At 44.9% G+C, this 27,074-nt stretch overlaps 1 protein-coding gene across 1 annotated transcript in view; it reads right to left on the bottom strand.

Moving 5' to 3' along the window:
* LOC144680590 (complement factor I-like) overlaps window positions 1-26,799 on the bottom strand; it is a 94,919-nt gene extending 68,120 nt beyond the window's left edge. The window contains exons 1-2 of the mRNA XM_078541750.1: window positions 26,341-26,799; window positions 12,432-12,479 (exon numbers count right to left, since the gene is read on the bottom strand). Coding sequence (XP_078397876.1) covers window positions 12,432-12,479; window positions 26,341-26,403 — 111 coding nt within the window. The 5' untranslated portion in view covers window positions 26,404-26,799. The remainder of the gene's footprint in view (window positions 1-12,431; window positions 12,480-26,340) is intronic.
* Window positions 26,800-27,074: the final 275 nt, after the last annotated feature.

Here is a 27,074-nt window from a genome sequence, read left to right as displayed (position 1 = left end):
AATGTATGCTATGAATACTAAATGTATCATAATTGTATTGAAGCACCTCAGAGTGCTTGATCAATACGATAACTTGAATACCATTGCGCTGTCTGACTGTCTGTAATGACCATATTGAAATGTCTGTAATGTTCAGTGATTGTATTGAAGCATCTCATGATCTATGTGGAAAAGTTGAATATGATTGCACTTTTTGTGGTGGCCACCTTGAAATGTTTTCTAATGTTCTTTCAGATATTTTATGAATAAGGTATATTTTTCCAAAACAAAAATTTTGTGGCATGGAGTGGAAATTGCAGGTGGTGGTGTTCCCATGTCCCAGCTGCCCCTGCCCTTCCAGGTGGTGGAGGTCGCAGGTTAGGAAGGTGCTGTCTAAGGAGCCTTGGTGGGTTGCGGCAGTGCATCTTGTAGATGGTACACACTGTGCATTGGTGGTCGAGGGAATGAATGTTGAAAGCGGTGGATGGGTTGCCAGTCAAGTGGGCTGCTTTGAGTTGGCATCGAGCTTCTTGAATGTTATTGGAGTTGCACTTATCCAGGGAAGTGGAGAATATTTCATCACACTCCTTGTGCCTTCTGGATGGTGGACAGGCTTTGGGGAATCAGGAGGTGAGTTACCAGCCACAGAATTCCTAGCCTCTGACCTGCTATTGTAGCCACAGTATTTATTTGGCTGGTACAGTTCAGTTTGGTAACACCCAGGATGTTGATAGTCGGAAATTCAGCAATGGTAATGCTATTGAATGTCACGGAGATGGTCATTGTCTGACACTTGTGTGGCATGGATGTTATTTGCCAGCCTAAGTCTGAAAGTTGTCCAGGTCTTTCTGCATATAGACAAGGCTGTTTTAGTATCTGAGGAGTCACGAGTGGTACAGGACCCTGTGCAATCATTAGTGAATATCCCCACTTCTGGCCTTATGTTGGAGGAAGGTTATTGATGAAGACGGTTGGGCCTAGGCCTTCCTTTGTGCCAGGTACGACTCTAACCAGTGAAGAGTTTACCTTCTGATTCCCATTGACTTCAACTTTTCTAGAGCTTGGTGATGCCGCACTTGGTCAAAGTTTGAGTTCCATAAGAGGCACTCAGCTCCAGACCTCATTACAGCCTTGTTCCAAACATGGAAAAAGGAGCTGAATTCCAGAGGTGAGGTGAAAGTGACTGGGCTTGACATCAAGACATGCCAGGAACAGAACCAGACATACTTAAAAATGAGGTCCCAAGCTGGAGAAGCTACAGCACACGACTACATGCATGCTAAATAGAAGAAGCAACATGTGACAGACAAAGCAAAGCAATCCCACAACTAACAGAGCAGATCAAAGCTTGCAGTCTTGCCAAATCCAGTCATGAAAGGCGCTGGACAATTAAGTAACTTATTTAGCTCCTTTACCGATGGTTAGATCAAGGCTGAAATGAGTCTGGAGCTGAGTGCGCCTGAGTGCGCCGAAACTGCGGATCTTTGATCAGGTTATTGCTGAGTAAGTACCACTCGATAGCACTGTCGACGACAACTTCCACCACTTTGTTGATGATTGAGAGTAGACTAATGGAGTGATGGTAATTGGTTGGATTGGATTTGTCCTTTTTTTTGTGGACAGGACACACCCTGCCAATTTTCCACATTCTGGGTAGATGCCAGTGTTGTCGCTGTACTGGAACAGCTTGGCTAGGGGGCACGGCTAGTTCTGGAGCATAAGTCTCCTGTAGTATAGCTGTGATACTGGGCTCCTCCATCACTGAGGATGGGGTTGTTTGTGAGGCCTTCTCCGCTGGTTAGTTAATTATATGGCCATCATCATTCACAACTGGATGTGGCAGGACTGCAGAGCTTTGATCCGATCCGGTGGTTGTGGGTTCGCTTAGCTCTGACTATCACATGCTGGTTTTTCTGTTTGACATGCAAGTGGCCCTGTGTTGTGGTTTCACCATGTTAACACTAAATTTTCAGATATGCCTGGTGCTGCTCCTGTCATGCCCTGCTGCACTCTTCGTTGAACCAGGGTTGATCCCTTAGCTTGGTGGTAATGTTAGAGTGGGGGATATGTCGGGCCATGATTGTGGTTGAGTACAATCCTGCTGCTGCTGATGGCCCACAGTGCCTCATGGGTGCCCAGTTTTGAGCTGTTAGACCTGCCCCAAGTAGCATGGTGTTCGTGCCGCACAATACGATAAAGGGTATCCTCAAAATGAAGACGGGACTTTGTCTCCATAAGGACTGTACGGTGGTAATTACTACCAATAATGTGATAGAGAGGTGTATCTGTGACAGGGAGATTGGTAAGGATGAGGTCAAGGAGGTTCTTCCCTCTTGTTGGTTCTCTTACCAACTGCCTTAAGCCCAGCCTGGCAAATATGTCCTTCAGGACTCAGCCAGATTAGTCAGTAGTGGTGCTACAGAGCCACTCTTGATGATGAATATTGAAGTCCCTACCAAGAGTACATTCTGTGTCCTTGGCACCCTCAATCTTCTTCCAAGTAGTGTTCAACATGGAAGATTCATTAGCTGAGAGTGGGGTGGGGGGTGATGGGTGGCGGTACGTGATAATCAGCAGGAAGTTTCCTTGCCCATGTTTGACCTTAGCCATGAGACTTCATGGGGTCCGGAGTCAATGTTGAGGACTCCTAGGCCATTCCCTCCTGACTTCGTACCTCTGCAGGTGATGGTGCAGTCTGGAGCATTATCTGTAAGTTTTGATCCAGTGAGTATGACTATGTCGGCCAGTTGCTTGACTAGTCTGTGGGACAGCTCTCTCAATTTTGGCATAAGTCCCCAAATATTAGTGAGGAGAACGTTGTTAGACTGGGCAGGGTGTGCCTTTGTCTTTTCTGGTTCCTTGGTCGATGCTGGGTGGTCTGTCCAGTTTCATCCCTTTTTGACTTTTCTGTAGCGGTTTGATGCAACTGAGTTGCTTGCTAGGCCATTTCAGAGGGCGGTTAAGAGTCAACCACATTACTGTGGGTCTGGAGTCTCATGTAGGCCAGACCAAGTAAGGACAGAAGATTTCATTCGCTAAAGGACATGAGTGAATCAGATGGATTTTTACAACAATCAATGATAGTTGTCATGGTCACCATTGCTGAGTCTAGCTTTTTATTCCAGATTTATTAATTAATTGAATTTAAATTTCACCAGCTGCCTTGGTGGGATTTGAACTTATGGCCTGAACTTTGCGCATGTTGTTCCCACGTGATCGGCAGCCCCAGAAGTGGATGCCTTATCGTGGATGCCAATTAAGGGCCAGCCAGCATGAAACAGGCCCGGATATTGCCTCAGCGCTGTCAGCGGGGGCGGGAGTGTGGTGGGTGCCAGGTGCAATGGTGACACAGGGGCACGGGGTGGGGGGGATTTTAAAAGAGCACAGACAGCTCCCTGAAGGCTGCCAGGAGTTGGGGAGGAGCCTCAGGGAGATGTCAATGAGGGAGTGTAAGGTTGTATGCTTGGCAGGAATGATGGCCTCAGCACCTGCTGGGCATGCCAGGTTAGAGGGCAATGCCAGTGGGCCCTCTTCCCCTCAGTTCTCTGACAAGTGCCTGTGTGCTCTAGTAGTAGCAATGAGTGCCTGGTGTGACTTACTGATGCCATGGGATGGCAAGAGGAGGCCACCACACCAGACGAAGAAGGCCTGGACAAAGGTGGTTGCCCAGGTGAGCGGGCATGATGTTGTGTGCCACACATGGATCCAGTGCTGGAAACTATTCAATGATCTTCTGCGCTCCACAAGGGTGCGCACCAACTTGGCATGCAACTGTGCATAGATGTCTTGGAGGGTGACCGTTCTTCGTGGCGCTCAGAGGTGTGAGATGCAGAGTGCCAAATGGCACATATCTCTGTGTGTGCTGAAGGGTTCTCAAAATTCCCACATTTTTCATATCATCAAGTATATGACTTTTGGACTTTTATGGTAGAGGGCCCAACTGTGAGTTAAGTGTAGAACCCTACAGACAGGAGGCAGCCCATGAAGGCCTGGGACTGGACATGCCCGGGCTTGTTGAGTGCAGTGTGGATTGTTGCCTGCAACCAGACAACAAGAGGAGACAGAATACGCAGTCTTCCCTTTAAAACAATCAACCCAGAAAAGACTTCATCTTACACAAAACTAAAGCCCATCAAAATCTTGCATAAATAATCGCTTCTAACTACCAAGGCAGGAAGGCTGCAATCAATGCAATTATGCGAACCCATCAATACTCCACATATACAATGGTTTTCAGTTCAAGACTAGTTATGGGGACAGGAAGACAAGGATAAACATCATGTGAGCCCATTAAAAACGAGACAACAATCACCTGAAGAAAGCCCACCAAAATCAAACAAAGAACTAACCTTGATTTGGATTGAGATAAGAAATTCGAAAAAACAGTGTAAGTGGGCCACCAGTTAGGAAGGTGAAGCGGACAAAGTAGGGTGAGCAGTTTTGAAGGGTGAGCAGTTTTTGGAGTGGTTTAAGCAGAGTTTAAACAGGGAGCTGAGCCAAGCGGAAGAAGGAGATCTGGAGGTTTGCAGGCCCGCAGGCAACATCATGGTGAGGGGCACGGGGTGGCAGGCTCAACCGAAGACAACAAGGCCACAACCGCAGCCCTCCATGAAGATCGACCACCCACAACCGTGCCCTCCACCCAACTGAAGAACCTTCACAGATTCCACAGACCAGGACCACGTGGGGACGGCAGGCCCCAGAGGACACAAAGACCGTACCCCAAAACTGCAACCGGCTTACCTGGCTGGATTTCGAACTGTCAAGGAACCCTGGTTAGTGAGCATGATCCCTGACCTCTCCTAGTTCAATTTAGTTAGGTTTTGGGGGTGGGACAAGGGTAAGGGGATTAGTAGCATGATTTTCCCTCGTTAGGCCGTGTGTTACCCATTCTTAACTAAGTGTACTTTGTAGGTCTGTATAATCTCAGTGTAATCCTAATGTTATAAGTTCATTTGTGACTTCAATAAACTCAGTTTCTTTTCTTGCACCAAAACCAGTTGTCTGCTGCACTTTGTCACAAGCCCCAAATAAGTCCAAGGTTTAGAACCCAGGGAGTGGGAACGATTCGGACCGCTCAGAAGTCAGAGGTGAAGCTGACACACACCACCACCCCCTACAGCGCCAAGGCTGGGAAATGTGCCCGCTTGCCTTGTGTGTATAAAAGGGTGAGGTGTGCTGATCTGACAGGCACCTCTACTTGTGTCTCCTTTGGGTGGGGACGCGAGGCTGGAATGGTGTGGCAGGTACAGGGTGCACTAATGAATTGCACTTTTGCCCTTAAAGGAGAAGAGAAGCCATAATACGCTGGAACATGCATAAACAGGTGGTGATGTTGCCAACATACTGATACTTTCCAAGTTCAAGATGGACACCTTGGACATGGAATGCGAGTGTAGAGCAAGGTCTACAGGTAGTGGAGAGGCAGGGGTCTCAGATGAAGGTAAGAGTCCAGTGAACAGGTGAGAGACTGGGGAAGTGTGTAAGAGCTGTAGAATCGTGGCATCTCAAATGAGAAGTTCCAATCAACAGTCCCCATTGCTCATCCAATCACAGTGCCTCAGTTGGGCAGTTGTCCATTCTGACAAGCAACTGTGGTTCATGCACAGTTACTTTGTTACAATGTAATCAACTGACATATTCTGTGCCTCCCTCAGAAGTGCCATCCTCACGATGCCCGATTGACCCTGAGGACTTTCCCTTGACACCCGAGAAGGAGCCGCCGACAGATGCACCCGTGTCACATCATCTCTCCCAACCAAGCACCAGTGCAAATATAGGCATATCGGTGGGCAATAGCGTATCAGATCAGATGGTAGTGCACAATGGTGAGGGCACATCACACTCACTTAAGGAGCTGGCGGAGGCAGACTGTGCCTAGGGCACCGGCAGTTGGAGGACTGCTGGAGACCAGGATCATTTTGAGTCCAAGGCAGATGATGAGCTTCTGGAGTCGTCCGTCAGGTGGCAGATGCTGGATGTCCAGTGGAATGTGTGGGAGGAAGTGGCAGAGATCCCCGAGGATCTGCGTGCCATTGTGTCGGTCCTGGAGGAGTCCATGCAGAGAGTGAGCACTACGTTGACCTGGAGCTGTGAGCGCACAGCCTCCTCCATTGAGATTGTGGCAACTCTCATGGAGAGACAGCTCCAGGAACATAATCATGGATTCCTGGGGCTGTGCTCGGATCTGCATGGCTACATACTGGCTGTGACCTCAGCAGGTCACTGCCTGTGTGAGAGATGGATGAGGCACCTAGTCTCTCTGCTCGGTGCCTGTCCATCAATGGTGAGCAGGGAGGTACAAATGTACCTCTCGATGGAAGATGAGCTGCCTGTCGCATCTGTGGGCTCCTCTCAGGGCACTCCAGACGAAGGCAGCAGCTCCTCCGCCCCTCTGCCAGTGCCAGTAGCATCTGATGAAGTCATGATGACTAAGGAGTGCCCAGCCATGGTGGTGGACGCTCCCTCCCAGGCGGTGCCTGCAAAGGCTCCGCTGGCCAGAAAACATCAGCCAAGTTCATCAGGGCTGACAGGACATCACAGTCAGCAGGCTGCCTCCAATGCCACTGCCAGTGAGGGCGGTAGGGCACCAAGGCGCAGCACTCGCAAACTGAAGTTTACAGCACTATAAACACAAGAGGGGTTGTCACTGATGATATAACATCAGTTGAAGCCTGTTCTATGTTCAAATTGTGTAAATATGACCACCATTTAAAGATGTTATTATTTTCATGGCCCGAATGTGCTTTAGGTGTTGAGCATGGGAGTGGCTAGTGACAGACAGGAAGGGCTGCAAACTTTATTTCAGAGGTAGCTAGTCAACATAGGGGTTGCAGGATGCCCTCATTAGGAATTTTCAGTAAGGAGGCATCACCCTTGCCCCCATTTTCATGCCATGCCTTGGATGCTGAACTGAAAGAAAGGAGAATCAAGGCCTCCCTGGTCTCCCTGCCTCCAACAAGGTCCTGTCAGCCCTGATGAACTTGGCTGATGTTCTCTGGCCAGCAGAGCCTTTGCAGGCACCGCCTGGGAGGGAGCATCCGGCACCATGGCTGGGCACTCCTCAGGCATCATGACTTCATCAGATGCCATGGGCGCTGGCAGAGGGGCAGAGGAACTGCTGCCTTCGTCTGGAGTGCCCTGAAAGGAGCCCACAGATGCGACATGCAGCTCGTCTTCCATTGTGAGGTACATCTGTACCTACCTGGGCTTCTTCTGGGTCCCCCTCAGACCCATCAGTTGAGTCATTCTTTGTGGCCTGTGGAGCTGCCTCGCTGTCTTCATCCTCCATTGGGTCTTGACAGAGCCAGATTGTGCACAGCGCAGCGCACAATGACAATAAGAGAGACGTGTTCTAGGGGATAGTGCAGTGCTCCCCTGATCGGTTCAGACAGTGGAACCTCATCTTGAAAGGCCAATGGTCCTCTCAATTACTGCCCTCATAGAGACATGTCTTCTATTGTACTCTCCTCCGCTTCTGTCCTTGGGTGTCTGAGTGGTGTCATAAGCCACCTTTTCAGGGGATAGCCTTTGTCGCCCAGAAGCCAACCATCCAACCGAGCTGGAGCGACAAAGAGCCTTGACACCTGGGAGTGTTGCAGGATGTATGCATCATGGGAGATACCAGGGTACCTGGCGCACACCTGCAAAATCTGAGTCCTGTGGTTGCAAACAATCTGGACATTGATGGAGAGGAAGCCCTTTCTGTTGATGAAGGCACCCGGCTCACCTGCTGGCGCCTTTATGGCCACATGAGTGCAGTCTATAGCACCCTGGATGTGGGGGAACCCAACAATTGCAGTGAAAACTCTGGCTCGCTCAGCCTAGCTGCTTTATCGGTCTTGAAACAAATGAAGTTCATGGCCCATCTGAACAGAGCCTTAGTGACCAGCTTGACACAGCTGTGGGCAGCAGATTGGGTAACACCACATAGATCTCCTGCTGACCCTTGGAAAGAACCAGAGGCAAAAATGTTCAGTGCCACTGTCGCTTTAAGATCCACTGGTATTGGGTGGCCACCGACACAGTTTGACGCAATCTTTGGGTCAATCATCTGGCATATGGAGGTCACAGTCTCCCTAGAGAGGCTGAGCCTCCTTCAGCATTGGACCCCTGATATGTCCAGGTAGCTGGAGCGTTGCCTGTAGATTCTGCCTGCAAGATAACAGTGTCGTCTGCAGACCCTGCCACCTTGCACTTCCTGCTGACCCTGCGCCCCCCTTCCCACAGGTCACTCTCTGGGATTTTGCCTGCGGACACCAGCCCTCCCCACCCTTCTGGCCCTCTCTTCCTCAGAGGAAAAGGTCCCTCCAGCAGAGTAGACAATCCCCATTTGCTGGAATGCAGGTGGCATAGGATAGTGCCCTGAAGGGGGCATTAGGCATAAAGCCTTTCAGAAAGCTCATAAACCAAAGAGTCATCCAGAAAACACAGAAAATGCAAATAACTGTCAAAAAAGCAACTACAACCAATTCTCACCTAAACTCCTACCTACGCACATAGCCACAGCTCTGGCCGACCTTTATCCTGCCTGGATTGATTTTCACTTAAAAATGGAATGGCTGCCTGGCCCTGTGGCTTGTACGCCGACCACTAAATCACATGGGTCACACAGAATTTCAATCAATTGCCTTTTTAATGGCTTAATTGTCCATTTAATTGTCGGCGGGTGCACTTCCAACTCGCACGCGTGCCCAATATGGCGCGACGGTGCGATGACGCCGGGACGTACGCCCGATGTTTTCTCGCACGAGAAAACATTGGGCACGTGCTCGATCCCGCAAGGTAAAATTCTGGCCTGTCTTTAAAGCCCAAGTCCAGGCCTCTGGTGTATTAGTCCAGTAACATTACCACCATACTACCATGTGCAGGATCATCAAGACATTCCTCATGAGCTGGTTTTTCTCTGTACTGCCAGAATCATAGGAGCATCAATGGCAACAAAAGAGAACCAGCTGCGATAATGCTGCAGGCTGCCATTTTTTTCACCCAAAAAGACCAATAATGCCATTTCTCTGGGGAAAGATCCACAGCCACAGCATTGTGATCTTTCAACTGCACATTGATTCCCAATTGCTGATGATGCTCTCGCACATTGTAAACAGAGTGGGCTCAAGCCCTCAGCTACAGAACAATGCAGAACTATTTCAACTGTAAACAACTTGTTACCATTAATAATGAATAAGTGCATGTACTGCACTGATAACTGGGAGCTTGTCTTTCAGTTGGACCAGCCTTTCCTTAGTTTCCTGATTCTTGATACTATTCTGACTATGGTTTCTGCTGCAGTTTGAGACATTGGCCAAGATTTTCTGGCCCTGTCACGGGTGGAACCCGCCGCAGGCAACGCGGCGTCCCAGCCAGGAGTCAAGTGACTTGCGGCGGGACGGGAAGATCGCGGCAGCGGGCAGGTGTGGAAAATCCTGCCGATTGTCTTTCTTTCTGGTCATTTACAGCTTTCTAAAATCAGAAGTATTGCACGTACACGAGGGACCAAATAACCTCCTTTAGAGCTGTGAATTTTTCTATATTTCTATATCCATGGTTATTGATGTGCTGAAGGCGGTTAGCAAGAATCTAGAGAATGTGAGTTCAAATCCCACAATGGCAGTTTGAGAATTTGAATTTGTTTTAAAAACAATACATGAAGATTAAACAAAATAAAGCTGGTATCGGTAAGAGTGGCAATAATGCTGTCAGATTGTTATAAAAACCCAAATGGTTCATAATGTGCTCTAGGGAGGAAAATATGTCATCCTTACCCTGTCCGGCTTACATGAGACTCCAGTCCAACACCTAAATGGCTGACTCCTAGTCAACTCTAATCCATTCAGTTGTATCCAAATTGCTATATCAGGGCAACTAGGGGTCAGCCTTAAAACGAATGATGATGATGCGGCACAATGGGGTTTCTGTGCTTAGACCGCTTAGGAGGAGATGATCAGGGACTTTTAAAATCAAATAGGCTTCGAGTAGTTGAGACACGGTGACCGGCTGCTTGGTCAGCTGGGTGTCCTGTTGTAGGTCTGTTTGATTAGTTGGCAGCAGATGTGTGAGAGCACGACCGTCTATAAGTTCCCCTCCAAGCCACACACCATCTTGGCTTGGAAATGTCCTGGAACTCCCTTCCTAACAGCACCATGGGTGTACCTACACCAGATGGACTGTAGCGGTTCAAGAAAGCAGCTCACTGTCATCTCTGCAAGTGAAATTAAGGATGGGCTATAAATGCTGGCCTAGCCAACAACGCTCACTCCCCATGAAAGAATGAAAAAATCCCTGCAGAGTCAGGAATTTACCATTTGTAGGGATGCAGGAATTAAATATGAAATGAGTGTCTAGGTTGCTCAACGTCTTATTTTACTTTTAATTTTAATATATATATGTAATCTTTTTTCCCCTTATGTTAGACAACCTATGATGTCTAAATGACACCAATACATTCTAGGGATTCAGAACTGTGCCCGGGATGTATATTCGGACAGATAGTTTACTATCCGTTAAATGTGATATCTGTACTCATTACAGCAACGTTGTATAGCATTTACAGAGTCATAAGTTTGTCTACTGCAGGTTAGAGGCGTGATACGTTTAAACTTAACTGAGGCACATGTAGACATGTGCACAAAGTGTAGAAATAAATGAACATTTTGACAAACATGCTCTGCTTATTCAAGCATCTATTATTTGAATATAATGTATTTTTCTGTCAGAACTGCTTCTCTTGTTCTATTTTATCTCATTCCTTAATTTTTTTCATCCATACCCTGATCATTTTTTTTTTATTCCTGTGCCTACACCAGGGTCTAAATGCTTAACTCTTGGGCCATGTCCAGCGCATTTGTGTTTCTTCCACCTTCCTGCTCCAAATTCATAAAAGGCATTGGAAAGCCTAATGAAATGTCTGTGCTAAGCTGCGTAATTATAGCTAAAAATTGAGGTAGTGCTGTGGCTGCAGATCTTTGCAAAAGAAGTCTGGAGTTTTAAAAATTCAGCAACAAAAAATGAAAACATTAATGCAAAAATAAGAACATAAGAAATAGAAGCAGGTGTAGACCATTCGACCCCTCGAGCCTGATCCGTCCACCAGTCAATAAGATCATGGTTGATCTGATAGGTTGTAAATACACTTACCTGTCTGTCCCCAACAACCCTTGACTCCATTGTAGATCAAAAATCTGTCTAACTCAGTCTTGAATATATTCAGTGCCCTAGCCATTCACTGCTCGCTGGGAAGAGAATTCCAAACACTGATGACCCTTTGAAAGAAGAAATTCCTCCTCATCTCTGTCTTAAATGGGAAACCCCTTATTCTGAAACTGTGTCCCCTAGTTCTAGATTACCCCGCGAAGGGATACATCCTCTCAACATCTACCCTGTCAAGTCCCCTCAGAATCTTATATTTCAGGAAAATCATCTCACATTCTTCTGAATTCCATTGAGCACAGGCCTAACCTGCTCAATCTGACCTCAAAAAGCAACCTCATCATCCCAAGAATCAGCGTAGTGAACCTTTTCTAAACTGTCTCCAATGCAAGTATATCCCTCCTTAAGAAAGGTGACCAAAACTGTACACAGCGCTCTAGGTGCTGGACCCTGAGGTGTGGTTTTATCAATGCCCTTACAATTGTTGCAAGATTTCCCTACTTATATACTCCATCCCCCTTGCAATAAAGGCCAACATTCCTTTTGCCTTCCTAATTACTTGAGGGACCTGCTTTCTGACTTTTTATGATACATGTACAAGGACACCCAGGTCCCTCAGTACCGCAGCATTCTGCAGCATCACTCCAGTTAAATAATATTCTGCTATTCCATTTATCCTGATAAAGTGGACAGCCTCACATTCTCTCACGTTATACTCCAATAATGCAGAAACTGTTGGTATGGAAAATAAGGCAACAGATCTAACCACTACACAATGCAGTCCCAGATTTAAGAATTCAATCTTGTTAACGAGCAGCATGCAGTGCTGGAAGAACCTGTCACATACAAGCAGTACGACAGGAGTGAAGAGGCCAGAAAAGGCGCAGAAATTATTATGGGACCTGTTTAAGCGCACTTGCATTAAATTAGGAGTTCTAATGAGGCCCACTTGTGCTCTAAGTGCTCCCTCCAAAAATTGGTTAGGTCAGGGGAGTACAGAGTGCAGTGATACCAATTAGATGCCAGGTTCCACTATTCGTGTATGCAGAATGCCTGACTGACCATTACGGAATCAGCTCTTTGATTTCAACACTGTGATTGTGGAGCAACAATGTTCTATAATATGGCATATTCTGAATTTAGAGGAAGCAAGAGAAGAAAAGTGGGAGGAGCACTGACCATAGTCATAACAGTAAAATAGAAAGACAAATCAGTGTTAACTGTAATGCTTCATTTGTAATGTCTTTTTACTCTTGTTAAAACTGGACAGCAGTAAGCTACAGATTAAAAAGCATCACAATACTTACTGCAAGAGAGTCGTTCCTTGTTTCATTGCTCTCCCTCGACGGCGGCACCTAAAGAAGAAGGTCATAGTTATTGGTGAAGTAACTTTGGGAACATGATTACGACTCACATTTAAATAGAACACTTAACATAGAGTAATAGAGGTCTACAGCACAGAAAAAGGCCATTCAGCCCATCGATTCTGCGCCAGTCAAACAAGTACCTCACTATTCTAATCCCACTTTCCAGCACTAGGCCCACAGCCTTGTATGCCATGGCATCGCAAATGCACATCCAAATACTTCTTAAATGTTATGAGGGTTTCTACCTCTACCCCCCTTTCAGGCAGGGAGTTCCAGATTCCCACTGCCCTCTGGGTGAAAACATTCTTCCTCACATCCCCTCTAAACCTCTTCCCCCTTAGCTTAAATCTATGCCCCCTGGTTACTGATCCCTCCACCAAGGGGAAAAATTCCTTCTTGTCTACCCTGTCTATGCCCCTCATAATTTTGTACACCACAATCATGTCCCCCTTCAATCTCCTCTGCTCCAGGGAAAATAATCCCAGTCTATCCAATCTCTCCTCATAACTAAAGCTCTCCAGCCCAGGCAACATCATGGTAAATCTCCTCTGCACTCTCTCTAGTACAATCACATCCTTCCTATAGTGCGGATTCCAGAACCGCATGCAGTACTCTAGCTGTGGCCTAACCAGCGTTTTATACAGTTCCAGCAATAACCTCCCTGCTCTTATATTCTATGCCTCAGCTAATAAAGGCAAGTATCCCATATGTCTTCTTAACCACCTTATCTACCCATCCCGACATACACACCAAGGTCCCTCTGATCCTCGGTATTTCCCAGGGTACTACCATTCATTGTGTATTCCCGTGCCTTGTTTGTCCTGCCCAAGTGCATCACCTCACACTTATCCCAATTAAATTGCATTTGCCACTGATCAGCCCATCTGACTAGCCTGTCTATATCCTCCTGTAATCTATGGCAATTCTCCTCATTATTTACCACCCCATCAATTTTCCTGTCAACTGCAAACTTACTGATTAACCCTCCTACATTCAAGTCTAAATCATTTCTATATACCACAAACAGCAAGGGACCCAACACCGATCCCTGTGGAACCCCACTACACATAGGCACCCAGTCACAAAAACACCCCTTGACCATCACCCTCTGCTTCCTGCCAGTCAGCCAATTCTGGATCCAATTTGCCAAATTGCCTTGGATCCCATGGGCTTTTACCTTAGACCATAAAACCATAAGACATAGGAGCAGAAATTAGGCCATTCAGCCCATCGAGTCTGCTCCGCCATTCAATCCTGGCTGATAAGTTTCTCAACCCCATTCTCCCGCCTTCTCCCCGTAACCTTTGATCCCCTTACCAATCAAGAACCTATCTATCTCGGTCTTAAATGCAGTCAATGACCTGGCCTCCACAGCCTTCTGTGGCAGTGAATTCCATAGATTCACCACTCTCTGGCTAAAGAAGTTTCTCCTCATCTCTGTTCTAAAAGGTCTTCCCTTTACTCTGAGGCTGTGCCCTCGGGTCCTAGTCTCTCCTACTAATGGAAACATCTTCCCCACGTCCACTCTATCCAAGCCTTTCAGTATTCTGTAAGTTTCAATCAGATCCCCCCTCATCTTTCGAAACTCCATCGAGTATAGACCCAGAGTCCTCAAATGTTCCTCAAATGTTAAGCCTTTCATTCCTGGGATCGTTCTCGTGAACCCCCTCTGGACCCTCTCCAGGGCCAGAACATCCTTCCTGAGATACGGGGCCCAAACTTGCTCACGATATTCTAAATGTGGTCTGACCAGAGCCTTATAAAGCCTCAGCAGCACATCCCTGCTTTTATATTCTAGTCCTCTCGAAATAAATGCCAACATTGCTTTTGCCTTCCTAACTACTGACTCAACCTGCAAGTTAATCTTAAGAGAATCCTGGACTAGGACTCCCAAGTCTCTTTGCACTCCAGATTTCTGAATTCTCTCCCCATTTAGAAAATAGTCTATGCCTCTATTCTTCCTACCAAAGTGCATGACCTCACACTTCCCCACGTTGTATTCCATCTGCCACTTCTTTGCCCATTCTCCTAACCTGTCCAAATCCTTCTGCAGCCTCCCTGCCTCCTCAATACTACCTGTCCCTCCACCTATCTTTGTAGCATCTGCAAATTTAGCCAGGATGCCCTTAGTTCCTTCACCTAGATCATTAATGTATAAAGTGAAAAGTTGTGGTCCCAACACTGACCCCTGCGGAACTCCACTAGTCACCGGCCGCCATCCTGAGAAGGACCCGTTATCCCCACTCTCTGCCTCCTGCCAGACAGCCAATCTTCTATCCATGCTAGTACCTTTCTTCTAACACCATGGGCTCTTATCTTACTGAGCAGCCTCCTGTGTGGCACCTTGTCAAAGACTTTCTGGAAGTCCAAGTAGATAACATCCATTGGCTCTCCTTTGTCTAACCTACTCGTTACCTCCTCAAAGAATTCTAACAGATTTGTCAGGCATGACCTCCCCTTGATGAAACCATGCTGACTTTGCCCTATTTTACCATGCACTTCCAAATATTCTGAAATCTCATCCTTAATAATGGACTCTAAAATCTTACCAACGACCGATGTCAGGCTAATCGGCCTGTAATTTCCCGTCTTTTGCCTCACTCCCTTCTTAAACAGGGGAGTTACATTAGCGATTTTCCAGTCCTCTGGGACCTCCCCTGACTCGAGTGATTCCTGAAAGATCACCACTAACGCCTCCATTATCTCTTCAGCTATCTCCTTCAGAACTCTGGGGTGTAATCCATCTGGTCCAGGTGATTTATCCACCTTTAGACCTTTCAGTTTTCCTAGCACCTTCTCCTTGGTAATGGCCACCATACTCACCTCTGCCCCCCGAATCTCTTGAACTTTGGGGATGTTACTCGTGTCTTCCACCGTGAAGACTGACGCAAAGTACCTATTCAATTCCTCCGCCATTTCTTTGTTCCCCACTACTACTTCTCCAGCGTCATTTTCCAGTGGCCCAATGTCCACTTTTGCCTCTCTCTTACCCTTTAGATATCTAAAAAACTCTTGCAATCTTCTTTTATATTACTGGCTAGTTTACCCTCATATTTAATCTTCTCCCTCCTTATTTCTTTTTTAGTTGTCCTCTGTTGGTCTTTGTAGGCTTCCCAATCCCCTGGTTTCCCACTGCTCTTCGCCGCATTGTATGCTTTCTCTTTAGCTTTTATGCTATCCCTGACTTCCCTTGTCAGCCATGGTTGCCTCGTCCTCCCTTTAACATGCTTCTTCTTCCTAGGGATGAATTTTTGCTGTGTCTCCCAAATTACTCCCAGAAACTCCTGCCATTGCTGTTCCACTGTCTTTCTTGCTAGGCTCATCTCCCAGTCAATTCTGGCCAGCATCTCCCTCTTGCCTCTGTAGTTGCCTTTATTCAACTGTAATACCATTACATCTGATTCCAGCTTTTTCCTCTCAAATTGCAGGGTAAATTCTATCATATTATGGTCACTTCCTCCTAAGGGTTCCTTCAGCTTAAGCTCCCTTATCAAATCTGCCTCATTACACATCACTAAATCTAGAATTGCCTGTTCCCTAGTGGGCTCCACCACAAGCTGCTCCAAAAAGCCATCTCGTAGACATTCCATAAATTCCTTTTCTTGGGATCCACTACCAACCTGATTTTCCCAGTCTACCTGCATATTGAAATCCCCCATAATCACTGTAACCTTGCCTTTCTTACACGCCTTTTCTATCTCCTGGCGTATCTTGTGCCCCACATCCTGACTACTGTTCGGAGGCCTGTACATAACTCCTATTATGGTTCATTATCAGTCTCCCATGCGGGACCTTATCAAAAGCCTTGCTGAAGTCCAAGTAGACTACGTCAAATGTATTGTCCTCATCTACACACCTGGTCACCTCTTTGGAAAATTCAATATGATATGACCTCCCCTTAAGAAAACCATGCTGACTGTCCTTGATCAATTCCCGACTCTCCAAGTGTAGATTAATTCTGTCCCTCAGAATTGCTTCCAATAGTTTCCCCACCACTGAGGTTAGACTTACTGGCCTGTAGTTCCCTGGTTTATCCCTTCCTTCCTTCTTGAATAATGGTGCCACATTGGCTGTCCTCCAGTCCTCTGGCACCTTTCCTGTTGCCTGAGAGGTATTAAAAATTATTGCCAGTGCCCCTGCTATCTCCTCCCTTGCCTCACCCAACAGCCTGGGATACATTTCATCCGGGTCTGGAGATTTATCTACTTTAAAGACTGCCAGACCACTTAGAACCTCCTCCCTTTCTATCCTAATTTCTTTAATTATATCACAATCCTTCTGCCTGATTTCCATACTCACGTCGTCCCTCTCACTTGTGAACACCGACACAAAGTATTAATTTAGAACCCTACCTACGTCTTCCAGTTCCACAAACAAATTACCACTATGGTCCTTAATGGGCCAGACTCTCCCTAGTTATCCTCTTACTCTTAATGTAATGTAAAATAACTTTGGATTTTCCTTTATTTTACCTACCAATGTGTTTTCATGCCCCTTTTTGCTCTCCTAATTTCCTTTTTAAGTTTCCCCCTACACATTCTATACTCCTCTAGGAATTCTGCTGTTTTGAGTCCTCAGTATCTGCCATAAGCCTCCCTTTTTTCTTCATCCAATCCTGTGTATCCCACGACATCCAAGGTTCCCTGGGTTTGTTGGTCCCACCCTTTATCTTTTCTGGAATATGTTGGCCCTGTACTCTCCCTATTTCCTTCTTGAATGAGTCCCACTGCTCTGACGCAGATTTACCTAAAAGTAGCTGCTCCCAGTCCACTCTGGCCAAATCATATCTGATCTTATTAAAATCAGCCTTCCCCCAATTTAGAACTCTGATTTCTGGCCCTTCCTTGTCCTTTTCCATCACAACCTTAACACGAGGAAATATCTCCCAAAACACTTCACAAATTGAATGCAAAAATAGATGTCCAGGAAGGGAAGAGGAGTGGCTAAAAGATTGGTCAAAGACATACTGAAAAATACCATCTTAGGATCATAGGAATTATAGCACAAAAAGAGGATGTTTTGGACCCCCGTGCCAGTGTTATGTTTTTAACTGGAGCTGTGTAGCTGAAAACCATCTCCGCACCCTTTTTCTTCGCTTATTTATATTTTTCCTCTCAACGTTTATCCAGTTCCCTTTTAACTAATATTTTCATCTCTGTATCAGTAACCACTTGTGGTCAAGCATTCCATATGCAAAAATTCTTCTCCCACATCTTCTATTATCCTGAGTCTATGCTCTCTTGTTACTCTTTTGTTAATCAATGGTCGCGGGCATTTAAGGCTCTGGAATGCATGCCCCCATCAGAGTTCAATCAGGAACTCTTACAGATTCAATTCTCCCACATTATCAACATCGCAATTACTCATAAATTCCACATGTACATGATTAAGCATTAGCCATTAGTTGAGAGTGTGTAGCCTGGCCATGCACCACGCAAGGGCTACTTGCAGCTTGCCATGTTCTGACCTCAGAAAATGTGTTCATCGAGGTCATTGCATCTCCTGCTGCTGTTGCCGTGATGTCAGGTGTGTGTGGATACTATGAGTACTCGAAGGGAATTAAAACTGCTGTGTGAGTCACAAGGAACAATGTAGAATCAATTTCAGGGCTGAGAGAGTGAAGCTTGACACTGCCTTCTTAACAGTAGAAAACCAGATGCTGTCCTACGTGTCTGGAGGAAGCAATTGTCCAACAGTTACAAGGTTCTTGCAAGGTGTGTGTGGATAAGAGTGGGGACTGCAGGGAGGAAGAGCAAACTGACCACAGCAACATGGTACAAGGAGCCATTCAAGTAGGGGGAGGAAATAAGAAAATAGTAGTGGTAGGGGACAGCATAATTAGGGTGAAAGATGCTGTTTTCTGCAGCTGTGAGCGTGAGTTCCGAAGGCTGTGTTGCCTGTCTGGTGTCAGGCTTAAGGACATCTCCTCAGGACTGAAGAGGAACTTGGAGTGGTGGAGGAGGGATTCAGTTGTTGTCGTCCACATTGGTACCAACGATGTTGATAGGACTAGAAAGGAGTTCCTGATGAAAGAATTTGAACAGTTAGGAGCTAAATTAGAAAACAGGACTCCATGGTAATATTCTCGGGATTACTACCTGAGCCACAGGCAAACTGGCATAGGGTAAATGAAGTCAAGGAGTTAAATGCATGGCTCAAAGATTGGTGTGGGAGAAATGGGTTTCAGTTCATGCGGCACTGGCACTAGTCCTGGGTTAGATTGGAATTGTTACGGTGGAACGGGCTTCACTTGAAACATGCTGGGACCAGTGTCCTGGCAAATCGAATAACTAGGGCTGTTAAAACATAGCAGTTTTAATTCCCTTCAAGTACTCGTGGTATCCACATACACCTGACATCACAGCAACAGCAGCTAAATAGAGGTGGGGAGGGTTCTGGAGAGGGGATACATAGGCTTACAAAGCGAAAGGATATGGCAGCATTGCAGGGCAGCTATTTAGGTAATGATAACCAGACTGTGACAGGAAGGGAGAGAGTGTACAAACATACAAAAAGCAGCAAATAGGGTCAAAAGGGGAACAAATGGTAAAAAGGCAAAATTAATGGCTCGTTACTTAAATGCACGTAGTATTCAGAACAGAATAAATGAATTAATGGCACAAATAGATATTAATGGGTATGATCTTATAGCCATTATGAAGATATGGTTACAAGGAGATCAAAGCTGGGAACTAACTATTCAGGGGTATGTGACTTTTCGAAAGGACAGGCAGGAAGGAAAGGGTGGTGGGGTAGCTTTGTTAGTACGAGATGGAATAAGTACGATAGCAAGAAATGACCTTGGATCGGAAGATGTAGAATCCATATAGGTGGAGGTAAGAAATAATAAGGGGAAGAAGACATTGGTGGCAGTGGTCTATAGGCCCCCTTACAGTAGCTATACTGTAGGACAGAGAATAAATCAGGAGATAATGAGGGCATGCAACAAAGGCAGCATATTAATCATGGGTGACTTTAATCTTTATGTAGGTTGGGAAAATCAAATTGGCAGAGGTAGCCACAAGCAAGAATTCAGTGAGTGTATTTGGGACAGTTTCCTAGAACAATATGTTGTGGATCCAACCAGGGATCAGGCTATTTTGGATTTGGAAATGTGTAATGAGGCAGGTTTAATAAATGATCTCAGGGTAAAAGATCCCCTAGGAAACAGTGACCATTATATGGTGGAATTTAGCATTCAGTTTGAGAGTGAGGAACTTAGGCCGGAAACAACTGTGCTAAACTTAAATAAGGGTAATTACACAGGAATGAGGGCAGGGTTGGCTGGAGTGGACTGGGAAAGGAGTTTAGCAGACATTTAAGAAAATAGTTCATGACTAGGAAGGGGATAAACCAACCATGGTTAACCAAGTTAAGGATAGCATCGCCTCAAATGAAGCCATATGGGTAGAGCTAAAAACAAAAAAGGAGCAATCACATCGCTGGGAGTATACTATAGGCCCCCAAACAGTCAGAGAGAAATAGAAGAGCAGATATGTAGGCAAATTTCAGAGAAGTGTAAAAATAATAGGGTAGTAATAGTGGGGGATTTCAACTTCCCCAACATTAATTGGGTTAGTCATAGTGTGATAGGTTTAGATGGAGCGGAATTCTTAAAATGCATCCAGGAGAGCTTTTTAAGCCAGTATGTAGAAGGTCCTACAAGAGAAGGGGCGGCCCTGGACTTAATTTTAGGGAATGAAGCCAAGCAAGTGGTAGAGGTGTCAGTGGGGAGCATTTTGCAGATAGTGATCATAAATCCGTTAGATTCAAGGTTGTGATGGAAAACGACAAAGATGGGCCAGAAATCCGAGTTCTAAATTGGGGGAAGGCTGATTTTAATAAGATCAGATATGATTTGGCCAGAGTGGACTGGGAGCAGCTACTTTTAAGAAAATCTGCTTCAAAGCAGTGGGACTCATTCAAGAAGGAAATAGGGAGAGTACAGGGCCAACATATTCCAGTAAAAATAAAGGATGGGACCAACAAATCCAGGGAACCCCGGATGTTGAGGGATACAAGATTGGATAAAGAGAAAAAAGGAGGCTTATGGCAGATACCAAGGGCTCAAAACAGCAGGAGCCCTAGAGGAGTATAGAATGTGTAGGGGGGAATTTAAAAAGGAAATTAGGAGAGCAAAAAGGGGGCACAAAAAAACATTGGCAGGTAAAATAAAGGAAAATCCAAAGCTATTTTACAAGTACATTAAGAGTAAGAGGATAACTAGGGAAAGAGTAGGGCCCATTAGGGACCATAGTGGTAATTTGTGTGCGGAGCCGGAAGACATTAGGGTTCTAAATGAATACTTTGCGTCGGTGTTCACAAGTGAGAGGGACGACGTGGGTATGGAAATCAGGCAGAAGGATTGTGATATAATTAAAGAAATTAGCATAGAAAGGGAGGAGGTTCTAAGTGGTCTGGCAGGTTTAAAAGCAGATATATCTCCAGGCCCGGATGAAATGTATCCCAGGCTGTTGAGTGAGGCAAGGGAGGAGATAGCAGAGGCACTGGAAATAATTTTTAATACCTCTCAGGTAACAGGAGAGGTGCCAGAGGACTGGAGGACAGCCAATGTGGTACCATTATACAAGCAGGGAGGAAAGGATAAACCAGGGAACTACAGGCCAGTCAGTCTAACCTCAGTGGTGGGGAAACTATTGGAAGCAATTCTGAGGGACAGAATTAATCTACACTTGGAGAGTCAGGGATTAATCAAGGACAGTCAGCATGGTTTTGTTAATTGCAGGTTATGTCACACCAATTTAATTGAATTTTTCGAAGAAGTAACCAGGTGTGTAGATGAGGGCAATACATTTGATGTAGTCTACTTGGACTTCAGCAAGGCTTTTGATAAGGTCCCACATGGGAGACTGATAACGAAGGTAAGAGCCCATGGGATCCAAGGCAATTTGGCAAATTGGATCCAGAATTGGCTGAGTGGCAGGAAGCAGAGGGTGATGGTCGAGGGGTGTTTTTGTGACTGGATGCCTGTGTCCAGTGAGGTTCCACAGGGATCGATGTTGGTTCCCTTGCTATTTGTGGCACATAAAAACAATTTGGACTTCAATGTAGGAGGGTTGATCAGTAGGTTCACGGATGACACGAAAATTGGTGGGGTGGTAAATAGTGAGGAGAATAGCCTTAGATTACTGGAGGATACAGACAGGCTGATCAGTGGCAAATGCAATTTAATTGGGATAAGTGTGAGGTGATGGGCAGGACAAACAAGGCACCGGAATACACGATGAATGGTAGGACCCTGGGAAGTGCCGAGGGTCAGAGGGACCTTGGTGTGCATATGCACTGGGCCCTTAAGGTAACGGGACAGGTAGATAAGGTGGTTAAGAAGGCATATGGGATACTTGCCTTTATTAGCTGAGGCATAGCATATAAGAGCAGAGAGGTTATGCTGGGACTGTATAAAACGCTGGTTAGACCACAGCTAGAGTATTGTGTGCAGTTCTGGAATCCGCATTATTGGAAGGATGTGATTGCACTAGAGACAGTACAGAGGAGATTTACCATGATGTTGCCCGGGCTGGAGAGTTTTAGTTATGAGGAGAGATTGGATAGACTGGGGTTATTTTCCCTGGAGCAGAGGAGATTGAGGGGGGACATGATTGAGGTGTATAAAATTATGATGGGCATAGATAGGGTAGACAGGAAGGAACTTTTCCCCTTGGTGGAGGGATCAATAACCGAGGAGGGGGCATAAATTTAAGGTAAGGGGCAGGAGGTTTAGAGGAGATATGAGGATGAATTTTTTCACTCAGAGGTTGATGGGAATCTGGAACTCACTGCCTGGAAGGGTGGTAGAGGCAGAAACCCTCATAACATTTAAGAAGTATTTGGATGTGCACTTGCAATGCCATGGCATACAAGGTTATGGGCCTAGTGCTTGAAAATGGGATTAGAATAGTTAGGTACTTGTTTGACCAGCACAGACTCGATGGGCTAAAGGCCCTTTTTCTGTGCTGTAGACCTCTATGACTCTATGAGTATCAAAGTGAAAAAAAAACATACAATGTGGCAAAGATTAGTGGTAAGCCAGAGGATTGGGAAAGTTTTAAAAACCAACAGAAGATGACCAAAGAAACAATAAAGATGGAGAAAATAAACTTTGAGGGTAAACTAGCAAGTAATATAAAATTGGACAGTATTTTTAATATATAAAATATATATAATATATAAAAAGGAAAAGAGAGGTCAATATCGGTCCCTTAGAGAATGAAGCTGGGAAATAATAATGGGGAACCAGGAAATGGCAAAGGAGTTGAATAAATATTTTGCACTAATGCATATCAAAAATACTAAATAATCAAGGGGCAAAAGGGGGAGAGGAAATGATTACAATAACTATCAATAGAGAAAAAGTACTCAGGAAACTAATCGGGCTAAAGGCCAATAAGTCACCTGGACCTGATGGGTTGCATCCTAGGATATTGAAGGAAATAGCTGCAGAGATAGTGGATGCACTGGTAGTAATTTTCCAAGAATTCTTAGATCCTGGAAAAGTCCAGGAGGATTGGAAAACTGCCAATGTAACACCCTTATTCAAAAAGGGAAGGAGACAAAAAACAGGTAACTATAGGCCAGTTAGCTTGACATCCGTCATTGGGAAAATGTTATAAAGGATGTAATAGCAGAGCATTTAGAAATGCATAATATAATCAAGCAGGCTCAGCATGGTTTCATGAAGGGGCAATCATGTCTGACAAATTTATTAGAATTCTTTGAAGAGGTAACAAGCAGAATAGATAAAGGGGAACCAGCAGATGTAATATATTTGGATTTCCAAAAGGTGTTCAATTAGGTACCACACATAAGGCAATTTAATAAGATAAGAGCACATGGATTGGGGGTAGTACATTAGCATGGATAGAGGATTGGCTAACTAATAGAAGGCAGAGAGTTGGGATACAGGGGGCCTTTTCAGGATGGCACCCTGTAACAGGGGTCAGCGCTGGGGCCTCAATTATTTACAACACATATTAATGACTTGGATGAGGGAAATCAATGTACTATCGCCGAGGTTGCGGATGACACAAAAATAGGTGGGAAGGCATGACACAAAGAGTCTGCAGAGGGATATAGACAGGCTAAGTGAGTGGACAAAACCTTGGCAGATGGAATATAATGTGGGAAAATGTGAGGTTATGCACTTTGGTAGGAAGAATAGAGAAGCTTAATATTACTTAAATGGAGAAAGACTGAAGAAAGCTGCAGCACTGAGGGATTTGGGAGTCCTCGTGAATGAATCCCAAAAAGCTAGCGTAGCAGTTCAGCAGGTAATAGGAAAGGCAAATGGAATGTTGGCCTTTATTTCAAAGGGAATGATCCGGTGTGCTTCCCAGGAATGTATTATTAATGAAGTAGGACAAGATGGGAATGGGATGATACAGCAGGAAAACCTGCCATTATGGCTGGTGGGTAAAATGACTTTTTTCACGCCCAGTAGCACAATTTGTGCAAACCTGAGATGATTCCACCTAGTACTTTTTTCAGTATGTCTTTGACCAATTTTTTAGTCACACCTCTTCCCTTCCTGGACATCCATTTTTGCCTCCTATTTGTGAAGTGTTTTGGGAGATATTTCCTCATGTTAAATGTTCTATTTAAATGTGAGTTGTAATCATGTTCCCAAAGTTACTTCACAGCTTTGGCCTTCTGCTTCAGATGCTGCCGCCAAGCAAGAGCAATGAAGCAGTGAACAGCACTCTTGCAGTAAGTATTGTGATGTTTTTTAATCTGTAGTTTACTGCTGTCCAGTTTTAACAAGAGTAAAAAGACACTGAGATTATGCCCTCTGGTCCTAGAATCTCCCACAAGGGGAAACAACCTCTCAGCAACTGTCCTGTCAAGCCCCCTAAGAATTTTATATGTATCAATAAGGTTGCCTCTCATTCTTCTAAACTCCAATGAGTACAGGCCCAACCTACTCAACCTCTCCTCATAAGAAAATCCCTCCACACCCAGGATCAACCTAGTGAACCTTCTCTGGACTGCCTCCAATATCAGTATATCTTTCCTTAGATAAGGGAACCAAAGCTGTTCACAGTATTCTAGGCGGGGTCTAACTAGTTCCTTGTATAGTTTTAGCAAGACTTCCCTATTTTTATACTCCATTCCCTTTGAGATAAAGGCCAACATTCCATTTGCCTTCCCATTTACCTGTTGAACTTGTATGTTTGCTTTTTGGGATTCATGCACGAGGACCCCCAAATCCCTCTGTGCTGCAGCTTTCTGCAGTCTTTCTCAATTTAAATAATATTCAGCTCTTCTATTCTTCCTGCCAAAGTGCATAACCTCACATTTTCCCACATTATATTCCATCTGCCAAGTTTTTGCCCACTCATCTGTAATCATTCTGCTGAAATTTGTCCTTTTGCCCACTGAAGATTTGAAAGAGCAGGATAGAATTTTCTAGTGCCCAAAACACAATCAGTAGAACAAGATTCAGAGCAAACTATTACAGACTCTATCCAAGAAAAAAAACCTCATTTTGTCCTGAACTGATCCCCTATTAAGGACTTCTCTCCAGCACAGTTCACAGTCCTGAGAAAACATTGGAAAATTGATTTCGCATCCTTGCCTCATTTAACAACAAAATAAATAGGTGAAATGCAGCATGTCACTACTTTACATTCACATCTACTTTTTTAACAAAATTCATGAAGATGGGAATTCACCCTCCAAAGGTTGTGTTTTCATAAAGTGCCTTGTTCCAGCTGCAATACCTGGGAGCAGTGAATTGGAGAAACAAGTAGCTTACACTAAGTTGAATGAGTTGAAGTGGGATGGGATGAGAAGTCAAAAATATCCCATTCACAAAATGAATCTACCAATTCTGTAACTCGCAGAGAAGTATAAGCTGATGATAAGATGTTAAAGCAAATTTATCTGATTAGAGTGCTGATTATCTCTCTTCAAAGTGCTAACTACTGTTGGGGTTAGGAAGTTTTGGGTATGTCTCTTTTATTGGTAGAGGACAGAACCAGGTATTTAATAAGACTGGAAAAATGAAGAGAAAAGTGGAGGAAGAGAACAATAAATAAAGCAATCCCTGAGAGGAAGTTAATGGATTCAATGACATACAAACTTTACATAGAATTTACAGTATGGAAACAGGCCTTTTACCAAAACTGATCTATGTTGCTGTTTATGTTCTACACAAACCTCCTCCCATCCTATTTCATCTAACCTTATCAACATATCCTTCTACCTGCTTAATAGAAGGCTATTAAGGCTATCTCAGTGAGATGGTGCAGAGATTATACAAAAAAAATGCAAAGAATGGAAGTAAAAAAGACACTGGAAAAGTCCACACAGCACAAAATAGAGAATGATAGAGAGGAAAAAATAAGTAGCAAATACAGCGGATCTAAACTAAAACAGAACATGCAAGAGGCCATGGGACACAGTTCCTTTGGTGATGACAACTTTTGACACTTCATTCTTCACATACAAGCCCACTGGATGAGCATAAACAGGCTATCTGACAGTGAGAGCACTGCAGCTGTCTACACCCAACCAAGTGGAATTCACTGCTGCCTTTCCCTGAGGCCCGCAAGTGTGCATTTTTCAGCTGCAGTCCCATCTCTTAACAGAGCAACGCTGAGATCAATTGCAGTACCTCCAACCTATTGCACTTGCTAACTCAGCAAAGCCCTTGACTGAACTGGAGCCTACGAATCATTCAATATTGAAAAATGCAGTGTGCAAACTCAGAATCAGCAGAACGCCCTTACAGCATACATTTCAGAGAAATTCACCAAAAGTTTGATCATGCAATATTCGTTATTTTGCTTCTGAGCGCTGCACTCATGGTGTGATAAATAAAAGCTGTTACCTTTTGTCCATCTGCAATAATGGAGAGGCACATCAAAAACAGTGGAGACACTGAGAGAATCATGATAAAACTCACTCTTGTGAGTGCTCCTCAATCTCTGTTGGGAAATAGTGGATTCCACTCTGTTCAGGCAAATCAATGTTTGAGGATTAATTTTCAACTAAACATTGCATAAGCCAGTCACCTATTAGATTGGGGTGAAATTGGGCTTGATAGCTCCTGTTTGCGGCGCTACAAGTGCCCTTAGGCTTCCAAAGTAGTGTTCACAGCACGCATGCACACTCCTCATGCCAAGTATACTAAATGCCATCTTGATGAGGGTGATAGAATGTACACATTTAACTTCTGTCAGAAATACATGGGACAGGAAGATTATGATGTTAATCAGTGTGCAGTGTTGCTTTGACATCAGCGCTGCTATTCTGTTCTGCTCATGCCCTCACTTAACCTCACACAACTGGATGCACATTGGGTAACAGGAAGGATCCATCCGCCCAAGACCACCTCACCTCTGCCCAAACACTAATGCTATTTGAAGGGATCGGCAACTCCTTACAGATAGTTGCTGAGTGATTTCTTCTGGCTGTTGCTACCAGCCTACATGTTTGTGGTGCTTTCTGGAATTGTTTCAAAAGTCTGGAGGGTATGGCATGGCAAGTGCTGAAGTACTTTTTGCTCAAGGCTTCTGGACAAACCAGTTTCTCTCAGACATGGCTGCATGAATAGGTCTTGCA

The sequence above is a fragment of the Cetorhinus maximus genome, chromosome 1 (genome assembly GCF_964194155.1).
Source record: "Cetorhinus maximus chromosome 1, sCetMax3.hap1.1, whole genome shotgun sequence".
Classification (NCBI taxonomy): domain Eukaryota; kingdom Metazoa; phylum Chordata; class Chondrichthyes; order Lamniformes; family Cetorhinidae; genus Cetorhinus; species Cetorhinus maximus.
The sequence above is the reverse complement of the archived record's forward strand: the minus strand, read 5'-3'. Positions and strand labels throughout refer to the sequence as shown.